The sequence below is a fragment of the Bubalus kerabau genome, chromosome 9 (genome assembly GCF_029407905.1).
Source record: "Bubalus kerabau isolate K-KA32 ecotype Philippines breed swamp buffalo chromosome 9, PCC_UOA_SB_1v2, whole genome shotgun sequence".
Classification (NCBI taxonomy): Eukaryota; Metazoa; Chordata; class Mammalia; order Artiodactyla; family Bovidae; genus Bubalus; species Bubalus kerabau.
In genome coordinates this window covers 23,417,045-23,435,917 of record NC_073632.1, presented here as the reverse complement: position 1 = coordinate 23,435,917, position 18,873 = coordinate 23,417,045, and the positions used below count along the sequence as shown (strand labels likewise).

The following is an 18,873-nucleotide window of genomic DNA, read 5'->3' as shown; positions in this document are numbered from 1 at the left end:
TGCAGTGATCTAGGTATACTACAATTAAAAGATTGCATAAATAATAAATGGCATGGACTCCTATAGATCAGAAAACCCAGAAAGTTCTCTAGATAAGACACTAAAGTCCTTCACACTTTTTCCTGACACTTTTTTAATATAATTTGCAAAATACATTTTGCAAAATTTAACTTAACCTGAAGTTTTCTGCAAATTCAACTAATACATATAGGGAACTTTGTGAAGTGTTAGCCACCAATTCAGAAAACCATGTACTACTCTTACCATAGTGGTGATCACCGTGTTTGTGTCCAATACAACATCTGAATCTGCCACTATAGCTGTAGAATTCATAGTGATGTTTAGGAAAACGATAACTCTCAGATGCTCAGTCATGTCCAACTCTTTGCGACCCCATGAACAGTAGCCTACCAGGCTCCTCTGTCCATGGAATTCTCCAGGCAAGAATACTGGAGTGGTTTGACATTCCCTTCTGCAGGGGAATCTTCCTGACCCAGGGATCAAATCCAGGTTTCCTGCATTGCAGACAGATTCTTCACCGTCTGAGCCACCAGGGAAGATCCTGGTGATTATAGATGTTTATAGAAGTGATGTTTATAGATGTTTACATGTAAGTACATATTGAATCTGACTTGTTTATTATGCCTTGTGGTGCTGTAATGCCTTTCAAATTACATATTATACTATTGTAAATTATTTTTTATTTATCTTTTATATTACATTTTTAACTTTTTATTTTATATTGGAGTATAGTTGATTAACAATGTTGTACTATTTTCAGGTGTACAGCAAAGTGATTCAGTTAAACACATGTATCTTTTCTTTTATAAATTGTTTCCTATTTAGATAGTTCCATAATATTAAGCAGAGTTCCCTGTGCTATAGAGTAGGTCCTTTTCGGTTATCCGTTTTAAATATATCAGTGTGTACATGTCCATCCCAAACTCCCTGACTATCCCCCCACCTCCTTGTTTATATTACAGTTTCAACCATGCATTGATTTTTTTGAAAGTGTGTGTGTACTCGATTATATTCTTGATGAAGCTCATTTCAGGATCATGTGGTGAGCATTACAAAATATTTTCAGGAAAAGAGGTACTGAGTTGGTTGGCTTGGGGGCACCTGGCATGGAGGTTGTCTGTGGTAACCTAGATTAGGTAAATTAGGTCAGAGCAGCAACACTGAGGATAGAAACCACATTCCTGAACACACAAGATATGTCTGTCTATCTGTACTTCCTTCTGCTCAGTCCTCCCCTTCTTCCCACCATAAGCACAAACACACACCATGTTCTAAAAGCTTCCTGTAAACAGGTTGTCATCTAATGTCCCCATTGCAGATTAGAATATTGATAAAGCCTTTCAGCATATATTATGTAGATTATGACATATTTCTGTAAAAGAAGATGACATACATACATACATATGTATACATACATATGTATGTATGTCATCTTCTTTTACAGAAATATGTCATATATAATGACATATTACTCAGCCATAAAAATGAATGAAATAATGCCATTTGTAGAAATGTGGATGGACCTAGAGATTGTCATACTAAGTGAAGTAAGTCAGACAGAGAAGACAAATACCATATGATGTCACTTATATATGATATCTTAAAAAATAATTCACATGAATGTATTTATAAAACAGAAATAGGTCCAAAGAAATAGAAAACAAATATATGGTTACCAAAGGAGAAGGCAAAGGGAGGGATAAGTTACCAGTTTGGGATTAAGATACACACACTATTGTATATTAAATATACCAACAAGGACCTACTGTATAGCAGAGGGAACTCTACTCAATATTTTATAATAATCTATAAGAAAAAAGAGTCTGAAAAGAATATATATATAAGAATTTACATGTTTATGTGTATGTGTGTGTGTGCGCTTAGTCGCTCAATCATGTCCAACTCTTTGTGACCATATGGACTGTAGCCCACCAGGCTCCTCTGTCCATGGGATTCTCCAGGCAAGAATACTGGAGTGGATTGCCACACCCTCCTCCAGGGGATCTTTCCAACCCAGGAGAGGAACCCAGATCTCCCACATTGCAGGCAGATTCTTTACCATCTGAGCCACCAGGAAAGCCCATATATATTATATATATATATATAATATATATATAACTGGATTATTTGCTCTACATCTGAAAAATTAACACAGCATTGTAAATCAACTATACTTCAATTAAAAATTAAAGTTTTTTTAAATTTTCATTAAAAAGGAATATCTTAAACCAAAGCCAGATCCCTTGGAGTATTCTAATAAAAGCTAGCGTAAGAGACTGAGAGACCTAAACTCCTACAATGCCGGGTCCTTAAGGGGTTCTGTGTGGATCGGCTATCTGTTGCTGCAATAAAAAACGACTGTACAATCTGGTGGCCGAAAGCAACAATGAGCATTTATTGTCGCTCCCGGTTTCTGTAGGTTCGAAATCTATGTAATAATTTAGCAGAGTGGTTCAGGCTCAGAGTTGCTCATGAGGTTGCAGCCAAGATGTCAACTGAGGCAATAACCTTAAGGCTTGACTGATGGGGCTAATGGATCTGCTTCCAGGATGGCATACTCAGAACCTTGCAAATTGCCCACAAGAAGGTCTCAGTTGTTCCTCATTCAAGCCTCTCCACATGGCCGCTTGAGTGTTCTCACAACATGACAACTGATTTCCCTCAAAGCAATTCATCCAAGAGACCAAAGTGGAAAAAGTCATATCTTTTGTGACCTAACCTCAGGCTCTTGCATCATCATTTCCATAGCATTCAATGGAAGTCAGCCCTCTGCTGTGTGAAGGGGAATCTATAGGACTCCTAATAACAGGAGATAGTTTCATCAGTAACCCATGAGAGGCTACCATATCAGGTAATGTGTTGTGGGCTTTCCACAGTCCCAAATGCGCATTTTATGTAATTGTAATCTTTACTATTCCCTCAGGCGCATGTGAAATTATTAGTAGAGAGAGAATATATTGATTAGTTCACTTTGCAAGTCAAAGCTGGAAAAACTCCTTTTCAATAATCTTGGAATAAATGATTCAGAAGCCATTCAGAACCAAACTATGACCATGTTATTAAAACTAATAAATATTAGTTTCCTCCCATTTCATCCTCAATCACTACCACAATACTGTCACAATTACTTCATTTAGCCCAAAATATTCACTTCTTCGGTGAAATTTTATTGTCATCAACAAACCAAGGATCGTTGTTCTTTTTATCCAAGTAATACTCATAATTTCTTCCTAGAGGGCTGATTCTAAGCTTCTAAATGGAAAGCTATTAGAAATTATGCTACAAGGAAGAGAGGAAGTAGTCAGGTGTGACTCAGAGCTCTGTACTATTTATATTATATGAGGCAGAGTTTAGGTGTAATAAGATATCACAGATTAGGCATTTTTGTTTAATGAGGGAAAACTGTAACAAACTAAACTTGAAAAAACTGTGCCTTGCTTGATTTATTAAAATACACTGACAGCCCTCGTTCATTCTGATAACGACCTCTGGTCAGAGGACCTTCATCTTCACAGCCTTGAATCACTTCTCTTAATTACTCACTTTAATCACTTAAGACATACTTAGATATTTCAAAGACATCAAGTAGCGAGTGCAAAGTGTTAAATCCTGTGGAAATGTATAAAATGCCTTAAAGTAAATGAAGTTTTTTTTTTTTAATATTCCAGTACCTAGAACATAACAGGTGTCAAATAAATATTAGTTTCCTTCCATTTCATCCTCAGTCCTGTCTCTCAATATTCTTTTTTTTTATTTATTTTATTGAAGTACAGTTAATTTACAATGTAGGGTTAATTTCTGCTGTGCAGCAAAGTAATTCAGTTATATATATATATATATATAAAATGTGTATATATATATATTCTTTTTATATTATTTTCCATTATGGTTTATTAAAGATATTGAATATAATTCTCTGTGCTTAGAACTTTATTGTTTATCCTTTCTATACATAATAATTTGTATCTGCTAACCCCGAACTCCCAATCTATCCCTCCCCCTGCTTCTCAAGAGTTTAAGACTAGATTCTGAGGCCATAATCCCGTAGAAACATCTAACTAAAATAGTAATAAGGCACAATGAGGTCCTCCAAGGTGTAGGAATTAAATTTCTTAACAATTTCAGTTTTAATTGAAATGTTATTTTAATGTTAACAGTAATAAAGATTTGGTAGTAAAATATTTTTACTTCTGTGGTGACTCTCTGCATAAGATTTTTACTTATTAAGTAGGCACATGTGAAATTTTACATTTACCTTAGTTAACCAAGGAGCTATTTTTTTATCTGAAGTTTACAAAATCTAAAATAACATCTACAGGAAACACTTTTAAAACTGTATATTTCTGTAAATGTTTATTTATGTAATGTGTATTTATATATCTCACAGTGCACAAACGGATAATATTGGAGATTTCAGTGACCTCAAGTTTCACCAAGAATAATTACATATATTTATGTTAAGAGACTAAGCAATAGACTTATAAAAATATTTTTAAATGATACATGTTTATTATTTAAAGTGTTAAAGGATGAAGAAAATTACCAAAAAAAGAAAATAAAATAATATTAAAACTGCTCACAAATATTTAAATGCTAAATCTGTCTTTCCAGCTATGTCTCAATACATTTTAAAAGATAGGCTAGATTAAGTGCTTTTACAAATATGAAATGCTTCTGGAATGCTATTCAAATAAAATGGACTGCATTTAATTTTACTTGACTTTAACATAAGAAAGTGAAACTGAGATAAAACTTAAGAAATTGCTGAATTTCAGATAAATATTTCCTTACTTTATGAGATACTCATTATTAAAAGATCCCTAAAGGCTAAAAAAGATTACCTAAAATATTAATTTGAAACATTATCACATTTCCTGTCTATGTACCAACATTAAACAGCATTTTGATATATTGTTATAAAAGGCAGGAGTATCAGAACACTCACAGTCCAGCCGTCTTCACTCCCCCATATCCCAAGTATTGATAATTAGGTGAGTTATACATTGTCAAGGTTTATAAATTTAAAACTGATTCTGCTGCTACAACTCCTATGGCTTCTTGGACAGATTTCCACGTTTAAATGAATTTAAGGCTCAATCTCAAACCTTCTATCACAGCTTCTCCATTCCTGAGTTCTCTGTTTTGATTTATCTTTCAGTTGGCTGGAATGTATCATCAAGTAACTGCTTCGAGGAGGGCTCTGGGTATCAAAGTTCCTGAGGGTTTGGCTACTAAACGAACTATTTTTCTATTCACACCACTTCTAAAATCAAATGTGTAGGGGATTTTCCTACATCAACCAATGCTTAACTTTCCAGACATCAACTGGGTCTCCTCCAACTCATTTACGACACTAAACACCTGCAGTTGGTACAGAGCCCCCAGATAAAGAGCTCAGATCCTCAAGACTGCCCCCTACCATAGATACCAAAGTGCCAAGCTGTCACTTGTACTTCTGATCAACAAGTTATAAACTGAGCTTTCCCAATTTTTATGGCTGCCATAGGAGGAACTGGCTCCCAAGTCACCCAGCTCTGGCAGCCAATGGCATTCATCATTCACAAGTCCCCCAGAGCCACAGAAAAGGAAAGAAGCAGTTTTAAACAAACACCAAGCCCTTCCTGTGATCATCACCCTGGATTTAGCACAGGGGAAGCAGGCAAACATGCACGGCTCCCATTTCCTCCCTGAAACAGATTTGACTACAGACTTTTCCAGCTGCTGCTGCCCAAGGTTCAGAAATTTAGGAGCTCTGTGTCAGGAACTGGAGGCTGAGACAAATATGTATTCCTTATTGTATCACAGTTACTTGCTACCTGTAACTTTCAAACGTGAAGGACAACTTCACTTTTGGAGTTTCTTCCTCTGCCATTTTCACTGATGCCCCTCTCTACTGTTCTTAGAACTGCATTTGAATATTCAGTCGCCTCCAAATAAAAAGTGTAATTTTTTCTAAAGCCAAATCGTATTAAAGTATTCGGACAAATATGACATTTTGCTACCTCACACTTCCCTTCTGTGCAGGCCCAGTTACCAAAAGTACTCCCTTTTACCTCCACTCTTTCTTCGGGTATTTATTCCTGCCTTATTTCTAAATGATATATATCCTTTGAGCCGTCTGTTTCATATATTATTTACTGACTTCCTATTACTGCAATTAGGAATATGAGATTCTACAACACCCTTCCCTCTCAGTATGGTAACAACTATTATTGAATCAATATTCAGTGTTTACATTATGTATTCACAGCAGACCTATTTGCCCTAAATATGTTTACTTTCTGTTTTCCTGGAATTTAACGTCTTCTTTGTTTTTGTTTTTCTTTTTTTTAACTTGCATAATGTTCTTTGACATGATACGTAAAAAGTCAAGTTGTTTTAGATCTGTTTTGCATCCCTCATGATAAAATAAATGGCCTTGGCTCTTTGCGCTTGCCATCTCCAATGCAGAGTAAAAACTTCAAGATCAGAATGGCTTTTACTGTTGCCATGTGTTTTACATAAGAATCTGATGAAAACATAATTATTTAAAATACATTTACAAGTGGTGGTAAGGTTTCTAAGAAAGTTTTATTTTGAAAGAATTGACTATAGCCTTCAGTCAGTCAGTTCAATCACTCAGTCGTGTCCGACTCTTTGCGACCCCATGGAGTGCAGCACGCCAGGCCTCCCTGTCCATCACCAACTCCTGGAGCTTACTCAAACGCATGTCCATCGAGTCGATGATGCCATCCAACCATCTCATCCTCTGTCATCCCCTTCTCCTGCCTTCAATCTCTCCCAGCATCGGGGTCTTTTCAATTGAGTCAGTTCTTCACAGCAGGTGGAGATTGGATGGACTGGAGTTTCAGCTTCAACTTCAGTCCTTCCAGTGAATATTCAGGACTGATTTCCTTTAGGATGAACTGGTTGGATCTCCTTGCAGTCCAAGGGACTCTCAAAGAGTCTTCTCCAACACCACACTTCAAAGGCATCAATTCTTCGGCGCTCAGCTTTCTTCACAGTCCAACTCTCACATCCATACATGACTACTGGAAAAACCATAGCTTTGAGTAGATGGACCTTTGTTGGCAAACTAATGTCTCTGCTTTTTAACATGCTGTTTAAGTTGGTCATAGCTTTTCTTCCAAGGAGTAAGCATCTTTTAATTTCATGGCTGCAATCACCATCTGCAGTGATTTTGGAGCCCAGAAAAATAAAGTCTGTCACTATTTCCATTGTTTCCCCATCTATTTGCCATGAAGTGATGGGACCAGATGCCATGATCTTAGTTTTCTGAATGTTGAGCTTTAAGCCAACTTTTTCACTCTCCTCTTTCACTTTCATCAAGAGGTTTTTAAATTCCTCTTCACTTTCTGCCATAAGGGTGGTTTCATCTGCATATCTGAGGTTATTGATATTTCTCCCAGCAATCTTGATTCCAGCTTGTGCTTCATCCAGTCCAGCATTTCTCATGATGTACTCTGCATATAAGTTAAATAAGCAGGGTAACAATATATAGCTTTGACGTACTCCTTTTCCTATTTGGAACCAGTCTGTTGTTCCATGTCCAGTTCTAACTGTTGCTTCCTGACATGCATACAGATTTCTCAGGAGGCAGGTCAGGTGGCCTGGTGTTCCCATCTCTTTAAGAATTTTCCACAGTTTGTGGTGATAGTTTGGCATAGTCAATAAAGCAGAAGTAGATGTTTTTCTGGGACTGTCTTGTTTTTTCAATAACCCAATGGATGTTGGCAATTTGATGTTCGATTCCTCTGCCTCTTCTAAAACCAGTTTGAATATCTGGAAGTTCACGGTTCACATACTGCGGAAGCCTGGCTTGGAGAATTTTGAAGATTACTGCACTAGTGTGTCAGTGCAATTGTGTGGTAGTTTGAGCATTCTTTGGCATTGCCTTTCTTTGGGATTGGAATGAAAACTGACCTTTCCCAGTCCTGTGGCCACTGCTGAGTTTTCCAAATATGCTGGCATATTGAGTGCAGCACTTTCACAGCATCATCTTTCAGGATTTGAAATAGCTCAACTGGAATTCCATCACCTCCACTAGCTTTGTTCGTAGTGATGCTTCCCAAGGACCCCTTGGCTTCATGCTCTAGAATGTCTAGCTCTAGGTGAGTGATCACACCATTGTGATTATCTGGGTTGTGAAGATCTCTTTTGTACAGTTCTTCTGTATATTCTTGCCACCTCTTCTTAATATCTTCTGCTTCTGTTAGGGCCCTATCATTTCTCCTTTATCGAACCCATCTTTGCATAAAATGTTCCCTTGGTATCTCTAATTTTCTCGAAGAGATCTCTAGTCTTTCCCATTCTATTGTTTTCCTCTATTTCTTTGCACTGATCACCGAGGAAGGCTGTCTTATCTCTCCTTGCTATTCCTTGGAACTCTGCATTCAAATGGGTATATCTTTCCTTTTCTCCTTTGCTTTTCGCTTCTCTTCTTTTCATAGCTTTTTGTGAGGCCTCCTCAGACAGCCATTTTGCTTTTTTGCATTTCTTTTTCTTGGGGATAGTCTTGATCCCTGTCTCCTGTACAATTCACAAACCTCCATCCAAGGTTCATCAGGCACTCTGTCTATCAGATCTAATCCCTCGAATCTCTTTGTCACTTCCACTGTATAATCCTAAGGGATTTCATTTAGGTCATACCTGAATGATCTAGTGGTTTTCCCTACTTTCTTAAGTCTGAATTTGGCAATAAGGAGTTCATGATACAAGTCAGCTCCTGGTGTTGTTCTTGCTGACTGTATAGAGCTTCTCCATCTTTGGCTGCAAAGAATATAATCAATCTGATTTCAGTGTTGACCATCCAGTGATGTCCCTCTGTAGAGTCTTCTCTTGTGTTGCTGGAAGAGGGTGTTTGTTATGACCAGTGAGTTCTCTTGGCAAAACTCTATTGGCCTTTGCCCTGCTTCATTCTGTACTCCAAGGCCAAATATGCCTGTAGTCCAGGTGTTTCTTAATTTCCTACTTTTGCATTCTAGTCCCCTATAATGAAAAGGACATCTTTTTTGGGTGTTAGTTCTAGCAGGTCTTATAGGTCTTCATAGAACTGTTCAACTTCAGCTTCTTCAGCATTACTGGTCAGAGCATAGACTTAGATTACCACGATGTTGATTGGTTTGCCTTGGAAACGAACAGAGATCATTCTGTCGTTTTTGAGATTGTATCCAAGTACTGCATTTCAGACACTTTCATTGACTATGATGGCTACTCCATTTCTTCTAAGGGATTCCTGCCCACAGTAGTAGATATCATGGTCATCTGAGTTAAATTCTCCCATTCCAGTCCATTTTAGTTCGCTGATCCCTAAAATGTCAGCGTTCACTCTTGCCATCTCCTGTTTGACCGCTTCCAATTTGCCTTGATTCGTGGACCTAATGTTCCAGGTTCCTATGCAATATTGCTGTTAATAGCATCAGACTTTGATTCTATCACCAGTTACATCCACAACTGTGTGTTGTTTTTGCTTTGGCTCTGTCTCTTCATTCTTTCTGGAGTTATTTCTCCACTGATCTCCAGTAGCATATTGAGCACCTACCGACCTGGGGAGTTCCTCTTTCAGTATCCTATCCTTTTGCCTTTTCATACTGTTCATGGGGTTCTCAAGGCAAGAATACTGAAATGGTTTGCCATTCCCTTCTCAAGTGGACCACATTCTGTCAGACCTCTCCACCATGACCCATCCATCTTGGGTGGCCCTACACAACATGGCTCATAGTTTCATTGAGTTAGACAAGGCTTGTGCTCAGACTGGTTCGTTTTCTGTGATTGTGGTTTTCAGTCTGTTTGCCCTCTGATGGAGAAGGATAAGAGGCTTATAGAGCTTTCTGATGGGAGAGACTGACTGAGGGGAAAACTGGGTCTTGTTCTGATGGGTGGGGCCAGGCTCAGTAAATCTTTAATCCAATTTTCTGTTGATGGGTGGAGCTGTGTTCCCTCCCTGCTATTTACCTGGTGCCAGACTATGGTGGAGGTAATGAAGATAATGGGGATCTCCTTCAAAAGATCCCGTGCATGTACTGCTACACTCACTGCCCTGAACCCTGCAGCTGGCCACCACCGACCCATGCCTCTGCTGGAGACTCCTGGACATTCACGGGCAAGTCTGAGTCAGTCTCTTGTGGGGTCACTGCTCCTTTCTCCTGGGCCCTGGTGCACACAAAGTTCTGTTTGTGTCCTCCAAGAGTCTATTTCCCAGTCCTGTGTAAGTGCTGGCAGCTGTATGGTGGGGTTAATGGTGACCTCCTCCAAAAGGGCTTATGCCATACCCAAGTCTGCTGCACGCAGAGCCCCTGCCCCTGTGGCAGTCCACTGCTGACATGTACCTCCACAAGAGATGTTCAAACACAGTTCTGTCTCAGTCTCTGTCAGTCTCTGACTATAGCTTTACTGGTTTCAATATCAAGCTGAGAGAATATAAGGAGTCTTTTTAAAATCACACTTAGATAGGGATACTAAATTCAGCAAAGAAAAATACAACCAACTTAGTTTAAATTTCAGATAAAGAAATGATGATTTAGTGTAAGTATATTCCAGTGGGGACCCTGTCTTTCACCTACCAATGTACATTTAAATAGCCAACTGTTCTATAAATGATGATTTAGTGTAAGTATATTCCAGTGGGAACCCTGTATTTCACCTACCAATGTACATTTAAATAGCCAACTGTTCTATCAGTGAAACCAACTTGGTTGGGTTTATTGTGAATGTGAATGATTAATGTTAAGAGGCTACAAAGGGGAAAAGAAATTCATTTTTGTTGGCTGATAACATAATGCTGCAGAGCTTCCCTGGTGGCTCAGAGGATAAAGAGTCTGCCTGCAATGCAGGAGACCCAGGTTCAATCCTTGGGTTGGGAAGATCCCCTGGAGAAGGAAATGGCAATCGGCCGGAGCCCAGCCCCGGCTGATCCAGGGTATTCGAAGCGGGGACGGCGTTGGCGAGGATAAGGATACAATAGCTTCAATTAGATATTAATTAAAGATATAAAGAGTAATAGAATGAGGATAGCTCAGTAGGAAAATTCAGTGGAGAAAAGACGCTGAGTAGCTTGGTTTACGCGGGAGACCAATAAAACTTCAAGGGCCGCAGGCGTCCTTCCGTTCTCCCAAAGGAGAGGAGACACTGAGGCCTCCCCGGTCGGATCTTAGAAGCCCAGGCATAATTAGCAAGCATGGCGGGTTCCGCGCTCCAGATGGAGACTCAGCCAGAATTTGAGAGAGAGAGCGACATGGGGAGACCAAGTTTCAGTGAACAAGGCCCGCACTTTATTTTCCAAAGTAGTTTTTATACCTAAAGTTGTGCATAGAGGATAATGGGGGAAGGGGTGGAGTCATGCAAGGACAGCAGTTCCTGGTCCTAATCGAAGCCAGGCTTTCAAACTTATCATATGCAAAAGTTCAGGTGATTGACATCATCTTCTGGCCCGGAGGCCTGTTAACATTTTAAGAAACTTATTTTTCTCTAAAGGTGATTATTCCAAAGTCAGGCACCAGCCTCCAAAAAAGCATTGGACAAAGCTGCATTTTACATTTCTATACACCCATTATATCAATCAATACACTGCCAAGGACACAGTAGGTAAGGAGTATGGAGACTTAGCAGCAAATATTGGCTCAATAAGTGAAAAACCCTTCACCAATACAATTTCTAATCAATCTTTTAACTACTCAAAAGAATCTGTGTTTAGACAGTTTAGAACATCTCCTGCCTCTCACAGTTGGGAGGCTCTGAACAATCACATGTGGCCGGATAAACCTATTCAGGCAGGCTAGAGGACTTCCAAAGGAGGTTGTAGGTTGAAACACTGTCACACCCAGGAATTATTAACTGGAGCTGTAAGCTAACTCTCTTTTCAGAGAGAGGTAGTGGGGGACAGCCCCCTGTAAAGTCAGAGGTGTAGGTGAAAGCACAAAGCAGAAAGTAGGCAGACTCTGGTTTTGGGGGTAGATGCTCGAGAATTTCCAGGGGGACTCCTGAGGCTCGATCCCACCTTTGCGTATGCTGAGCCTCCTTCCTCATGACCTTTGTCATGGGCGGAGTTCCTCACGCTGGCTCCCGACAGTGATAGAATTCCAGTTGAGCTATTTCAGATCCTGAAAGATGATGCTGTGGAAAGTGCTGCACTCAATATGCAATATGCACTCAATATGCAATATGCCAGCTCCCGGCAGCAATCCACTCCAGTATTCTGGCCTGGAGAATCCCATGGACAGAGGAGCCTGGCGGGCTACAGTCCTCGGGGTCGCAAAGAGTTGGACACGACTGAGTGACTTCACTCACTCACTCAACGTAATGCTGCAGACTGTTTTAATCTGACTGAAGTCTGTATAGTGGAAAAGGTGTGAGTGAGTAGTGCAATGCTGACCCAGAGAAGAATGAAGACATATGTCATTGGTCTTCTTCCCTGGCCCTGGTCACCTGGAGGGGTGCTGACATCGCATCCCAGGAGCATGAATTCAAATGCGTTTCTCCATAACACCAAGAGGCCACTGATAGTACTCAAAGTGTTCAATTCACTCATCCCAGATCCCTCCACGGGTGTTCTAGACAGCTCGGGCTGCTATATAGCAAAACATCATAGACTGGGTGGCTTAAGCAGCAGAAATTTATTCCTCACAGTTCTGTAGGCTACAATGTCCAAAATCAAATTGTTGACTTATCTAGTTCCTGGTGAGGGTTTTTTTTCCAGTTAACACACAGACGCCTTCTTGCTGTATCTGCACATGGCAGAGAGAGATCATCTCTCATGTCTCTTTTTATTTATAAGGGCACTAATCCCATTCATGAGGGCTCCATCCTCATGACTTAATTACCTCCCAAAGATTGTTGCTCCAGATACTGTCACACTGGAGATGAGGGCTGTAACACATAAATTTGGGGAGGAGGCAAACATTCCGTCCATAGCAATGGAGATGTGAATAAAATTACAAGTGTATATCCAGAAAGATCTTAGATGTTAGGAAACTTCATTCTGATAGTAGACAAACTTAGGCATCCTCCAAGGGAGAAAGCAAGGGGGAACTTCTTTGAAATCTGCTTACAATTCACCATAGACAGTTTTTATTTTAAGAAACTAATAAAAGTAATATGATTCCACCTTTCAGAGCTGTTTATCACTTGGAATTTCAGTTTGGGTGATTGCACTCTAGTAAATTAGCTGACTGAGAGTCCAAAGATTATATCTGCCTCCAGACAGTCCATTCATCATGCTTAGTGTTTGAATTTGAGCACAGCTTTCCCACATATTTGCCAAAACGCCACCAAAGTAATCACAGAAAGCTCCCCGTTTTGATCTACCTAATGCCTTAAATATTGTCAGTGGCTGTGAAATTTAGGTTTATTGGAATATTTTAATAACCCACCAATCTCTTTATCTGAAAGCTTCATATAACCACTCTCTTAGTTCATAAACACTTATTGATTTTAATTTTGCACCAAAAAGGGAGTGGACTTCAGTAGTTCAATATGTACTTACTCAAGAAAGCAATGCAAAGTCGTAGTATTATCAAGATATAATCATGTAGGAATGAAAAAACCTTTAAATAGTATCAAATATTTACTTGCATGGCCAACGCAAAGTTCAAATTATTTGTGTGTAACCCACACCTTCACACTTTCAATATTATTTTGCAAACAGGCAAAGTGTTCATTTAGATTATCCAATTTTGGAAAAACATGATTTAAATTTTGATTGATAAAACTACCAAAATGTGATCATTGTGATCCCAAAAAAGCCAATTGCATAAAATTCAGGCTTGCATGATTGGAAAGTGAACAAAATTTTCAGGCCAAAAGTGCCCAGCTAATTGGCTGAGAGTTCCAGATGGGTATGTGGGATCCAAGTCTATCCCAAAACCATCTGTGGTTTGTACCACCTGCTGACCTAGTCATTTTTTACCACCTGGTCCCTATGTGTGCTGTGTCTCACTGGGCAGTAATTCCTAAAATTCTAGGCAATTGGTGCTCTTTTAGACTCACATATCCACAAGTTTTGGCCCTGAATAAAATGGTTATAGAGACCTAGCCTCTGTCTCCCTAAGTGTGGATATAGGGCTGCCTGCCCTTTCTGTACCAATTTGTTTTTTGAAATATGATATGAAACATGGTAATTACTTCATTGTATATGTAAGTCAAACCATTAAGCTATACATCTTAAATTTATACAGTGAGGTATGTCAATTATATCTCAATAAAACTTGGAAAAAATCTAGAAATTAAAAAATAAGTAAAACCAAATATGATATTAAAATAATTCAAATGCTATCTTTTCCAAAATTAATTTTATCTTTGGATTTTCTTTTTTGCCTTCTATTCTTTGTGGGGATGCTTGGACATCATGACTTGGTCTCAGGAGCTTCACCCACGGATGGTTGGTCTCCACCTGCTGTGACTTCTACCTCCCTATCAGAAACTCTACCTTTTTTTACTGCATCAAGCATCTTTTCTCAGACTGATCAAAGTGCCACAGACACAATGTCCATTGGCCAGACAGTACTAATCCCACAGCTTACTGTCCCCACTGATGATCATTCTGCCATCAGCCCATTGGTTCCGGAAATTTCACACTTGCCTACATCTTCAGAAGACCGGTTGAGTACCAGCAGCCAAGATACAATGGAAGACTCAGATGGAGTGGATCTCACTAGGACTCCTACCTCCTCTGAGGCCCCAGGATTCAGTGGGCATGTTTCCAGCCCGGATTATTTCCTGGAGAACATCACTCCTGATCCAGGTTTGCACTACGTCACCACCAGCACCATGACTGTCGCTGCCAGGGGCCGAGAGTTGGTGGTGTTCTTCAGTTTGCGTGTGGCCAACGTGCCCTTCTCCACTGACCTGTTTAACAAGAGCTCGCTTGAATATCAAGCTCTGGAGCAGCGATTCACACAACTGGTGAGTGGACACCGCGTACAACTCTGTGCGTCTACTTTCCTTTTTGTTGTTACTTTAGAATGGAATCACTGCTGTCTTGAGCAATGCAATTCGGAAGAGACAAGCTTCTGAGATATCTGTTGCTGATAGCATTCAACTGGAGTGTTGAGATGGATTTGGATCCAACAGGCAAGAATTCTATGGTAGACGCACGAGGCAGCCACTCAGCTATCTGGGAACAAACTTATTTCTAAGACCTTTTCATTATAGTTCCTCTAGATTTCATTTTCCTGGGACCAATACATAACCACTCAAGAACTGAACTTGGAATTTATAAATAATATGAGCAGACTTTTCCTAAGTTCATTCTGTTTTCCAGCTATCTGACAAAAGGGTTCAAGGCTAGAAAAGTCCAGAAGAGATGAGGTCAAGTGTTCAGGTGTAAGAAATTTTTTTTTTCAGTTCCCTTTATGTTCTTGTAAAACAAACCAACAAAAAAATAAAATGACAAAATGGCTCAGCATCCCAACCACTAACAAAGAAAGTGAGATCATCATCAAAAAGCATATAACTCTGATTACGAAACATCCCCCCAAATCACATTTATTTTGTTTCTTTATGTACTTTTGTAGAAATACATACAATATGAAAACTGCTAAACTATGAATGTCTCACAGGCATGGATAATTAAATTCAAGTACACAATGCCCATCACAAAGATTACAGAATTTCTGAAAATAAGAAAAAAATATTTGTAAGCTCCATGTAAGTTAAATCACTATGCAAATTAAAACCACATTAAAACCAATTCTTCAAGTGAACTTTAAATAAGACTTCGTGCTATACCCACCTCCCCCAAGTGAGGTGAGTTGATGTTGGGACAATCTCAAGGAACAGAGTCCCAGGGTACCAAGTCCAGGTGTATTAACTAGGATACCTCTAGGCTGCCATAATGAAGAGATCAAGAATACAGTAACTTAAATAGAATATGAGTTTATTTTCTTTCACTTGGTGGGTGGGACAACTCTGCTCTACAGAGTCATCCATGGACTCACATTCCCTCCATTTATAACTCTGCCAACCCCAAGGGTGTTTCCTTACTCTCACATCCAAAGCTGGGTCACTGGTACATCATTTTATTTATTTATTTATTTATTTATTTATTTTAATTGGAGGACATTTATTTTACAATATTATGATGGTTTCTCCCATATATCAACATGAATCAGCCATAGGTACACACGTGTCCCCCCCATCCTGAACCCTCCTCCCACACCCCTCCCCACACCACCCCTCCAGGCTTTTCCAGAGCACCAGCTTTGGGTGCCCTGCTTCATGCATCGAACTGGCACTGGTCATCTATTTTACATATGGCAATGTACATGTTTTGATGTTATTCTCTCAAATCATCCTACATTGTCCTTCTCCCACTGAGTCTGAAAGTCTGTTCTTCATGTTGGTGTCTCCTTTGCTGTGCTGCATGTAGAATCATTGGTAACTGATACATCTCTGTTTCTATTCCCCTTCTCTGTGAGAAGGGGAAAGTGAGGAACCCCAGGGCAAGCAATATCCTAAGCAAGTGATGCCAAAGTTGCCCACACCTCTTTCACTCATATCCAATTGGTGGGAATTGGTCATGTGGCCACACCTTGCTGCAAAGGAGGGTGGGAAATGTGGGCTGTAGCAAGGCAGCCTCTTAGCCACGAAGAAGAGGAGAATGGATTTGGGGAAAGGGAGCAACTAGTTGTCTGCACAAGAAGTGAGGACAGGGAATTCCCACTAGAGGCCAAAGCAATGTTAAGACACAAAGAATGAGTCTAGTCAAAGTACATGGGAGAAAATAGGAGAGAGTAATTCCACACTCTGTATACAATTTCATTTTATTTTCATAATAACCTGGAGGGGGCAGTTAACTGGAGGTGGTACCAACATGTGGGTTTGGGTCAGAGTCTGGTGGGGTGGAGATGGGGACAAAGGGAAAGCAGGTCTGGGCCAAGCCTGGGAGATAATAGTTTGTATCTGTGTCCTCTCTGGGTTTGTGGGTGTCGGTTCATGAAGGAGAGGTCCCACTTTCAGAGCCAGGAACAAAGCAGACATCACTGAGTTTCAGACATTCCTGAAAAGTGATCTCCAGGATGGCTGTGGGGAATTCCCTGGCAGTTCAGTGGTTAAGGCTCTGTGCTTCCAGGGTTCAGATCCCTAGTCAGCAAACTAAGTTCCCACGTGTCGTGGGGCGTGGCCAAAAAAAAGGCTGGTTGTGGGTCTCAGGAGGCAGGTGTGGGAATGTGAAGCACAACTCCCTAAAGCATCCTTTTAAGATACTTAAATTCTAGCTTGAAAAAGGTCCTTAGGGAGCCATTTTTTTTCTCCCTCACAATTCAAATAAGAGCACTGAGGTACAACTTAGTAGGTTATGTGGATTGATGAAGTCACATGTCTGGTTAGCAGCAATCTGAGGACTGACACCTAGTTTCCTGAGGACCAAGTTCTTCACAGTTTCCACTGCAGGGAATTTGTGATGACATGAAACCCCCTGAACAGACCAATGAGCCCATGTTTATGCTGTTGTTTATTTCAATAGGTCATTTCAAATTGGTTGCTTCCAAACAGATGTTCCATTTACCAGGCATAGGTCAATCTGCTACTGCTCAGTTTGGAACATGTGTTTATTTACTTGGATTTTTTTTTTTTAATAACTGAACCTGGCATCCCTGCTTGGCTGACAGTGTTGACCAGGATTTCTTTTTCAATCCTCTGTTCTCGCAATTCATCATGAAGAAAATCACTGCCCATCCATCTCAATACACAGAAAAGTGGAAATATGGGACATAATCACTGCAAACAGACCATTAAGTAGTGGTGTTCTGGTCTCACATTAAATCCAAACACAAATATAAAAAAGGAACTGAAATTTATGCCTCAGATAATGAAATGTGAGTATAAATGGAATTAGCAGCAGCTGAGCACTTGCAACACCATTAAGAGTAAACCGTCTTTTGTTTTTGCAGCTGGTTCCATATCTTCGATCCAATCTTACGGGTTTTAAGCAACTTGAGATACTTAACTTCAGAAATGGGAGCGTGATTGTGAATAGCAAAGTGAGGTTTGCTAAATCAGTGCCATATAACCTCACCAAGGCTGTGCGAGGTGTCTTGGAGGATTTTCGTTCCACGGCAGCCCAACAACTTGATCTGGAAATAGATAGCTACTCTCTCGACGTTGAACCAGGTAAAAGAATCCAACCCAGAAAATCGTGGGAGTGTTTTTGGTTTTGCTTGTTTGTTTAAGCATGCAGCTCAAGTTTGAGGCAACAAAAATCAACTTATAATGGCATTTAGCAAAATAATTTTTTGGAAGCTATGAATCAATATAGTAGAAAGGTAGGGCCCTAAGACATGCAAGTTAAGGTTTTCCTTCATTAAAAACCAAAGAGCAAGCATACCTCTTGCTTCACAATCTGGGCACTTTAGTTTCCTCACAGAACAAAACTTTTGCTATGCCTAAGATATTTTTCTTTTTTTAATGTAACCCACACCTAAGCTAATTTACATCCTTCCAGAAGTCAAAAGCACTTTATTTGTCAGCAGCAACCACCTCAGAAACCTCCCAGTCCTGGTTAACTATGGTCATCACCTCTTCATAGTATAATTCAGGATGAAACTGAGACAATGTCCCAAGGAAAGAAAAATAATCATTACCAAAACTCCAACTTCGAAAAAACCCACTTCACCATCACCCAATAGGAGAATCATGTCCCTTTCTATATGTATACCCTAGATCAGCTTCTATGTGTGCTGCTGCTGCTGCTGCTGAGTCGCTTTAGTCGTGTCCAACTCTGTGCGACCCCACAGACGGCAGCCCACCAGGCTTCCCGTCCCTGGGATTCTCCAGGCAAGAACACTGGAGTGGGTTGCCATTTCCTTCTCCAATGCATGAAAGTGAAAAGTGAAAGTGAAGTTGCTCAGTCGTGTCCGA

At 40.0% G+C, this 18,873-nt stretch overlaps 1 protein-coding gene across 3 annotated transcripts in view; it reads left to right on the top strand.

The window, feature by feature from the left end:
* The first annotated feature begins 9,992 nt into the window (after window positions 1-9,992).
* Window positions 9,993-18,873, top strand: part of LOC129619639 (interphotoreceptor matrix proteoglycan 1-like) — a 39,335-nt gene continuing 30,454 nt past the window's right edge. For 2 of the 3 annotated variants that reach the window (XM_055534841.1, XM_055534842.1), the window contains exons 1-3: window positions 9,993-10,123; window positions 14,378-14,919; window positions 17,907-18,126. In XM_055534841.1, the coding sequence (XP_055390816.1) occupies window positions 10,039-10,123; window positions 14,378-14,919; window positions 17,907-18,126 (847 nt within the window). In that variant the 5' untranslated portion in view covers window positions 9,993-10,038. Of the gene's footprint in view, window positions 10,229-14,377; window positions 14,920-17,906; window positions 18,127-18,873 lie in introns of all 3 variants that reach the window. The other variant, XM_055534843.1, reaches the window with a different exon arrangement.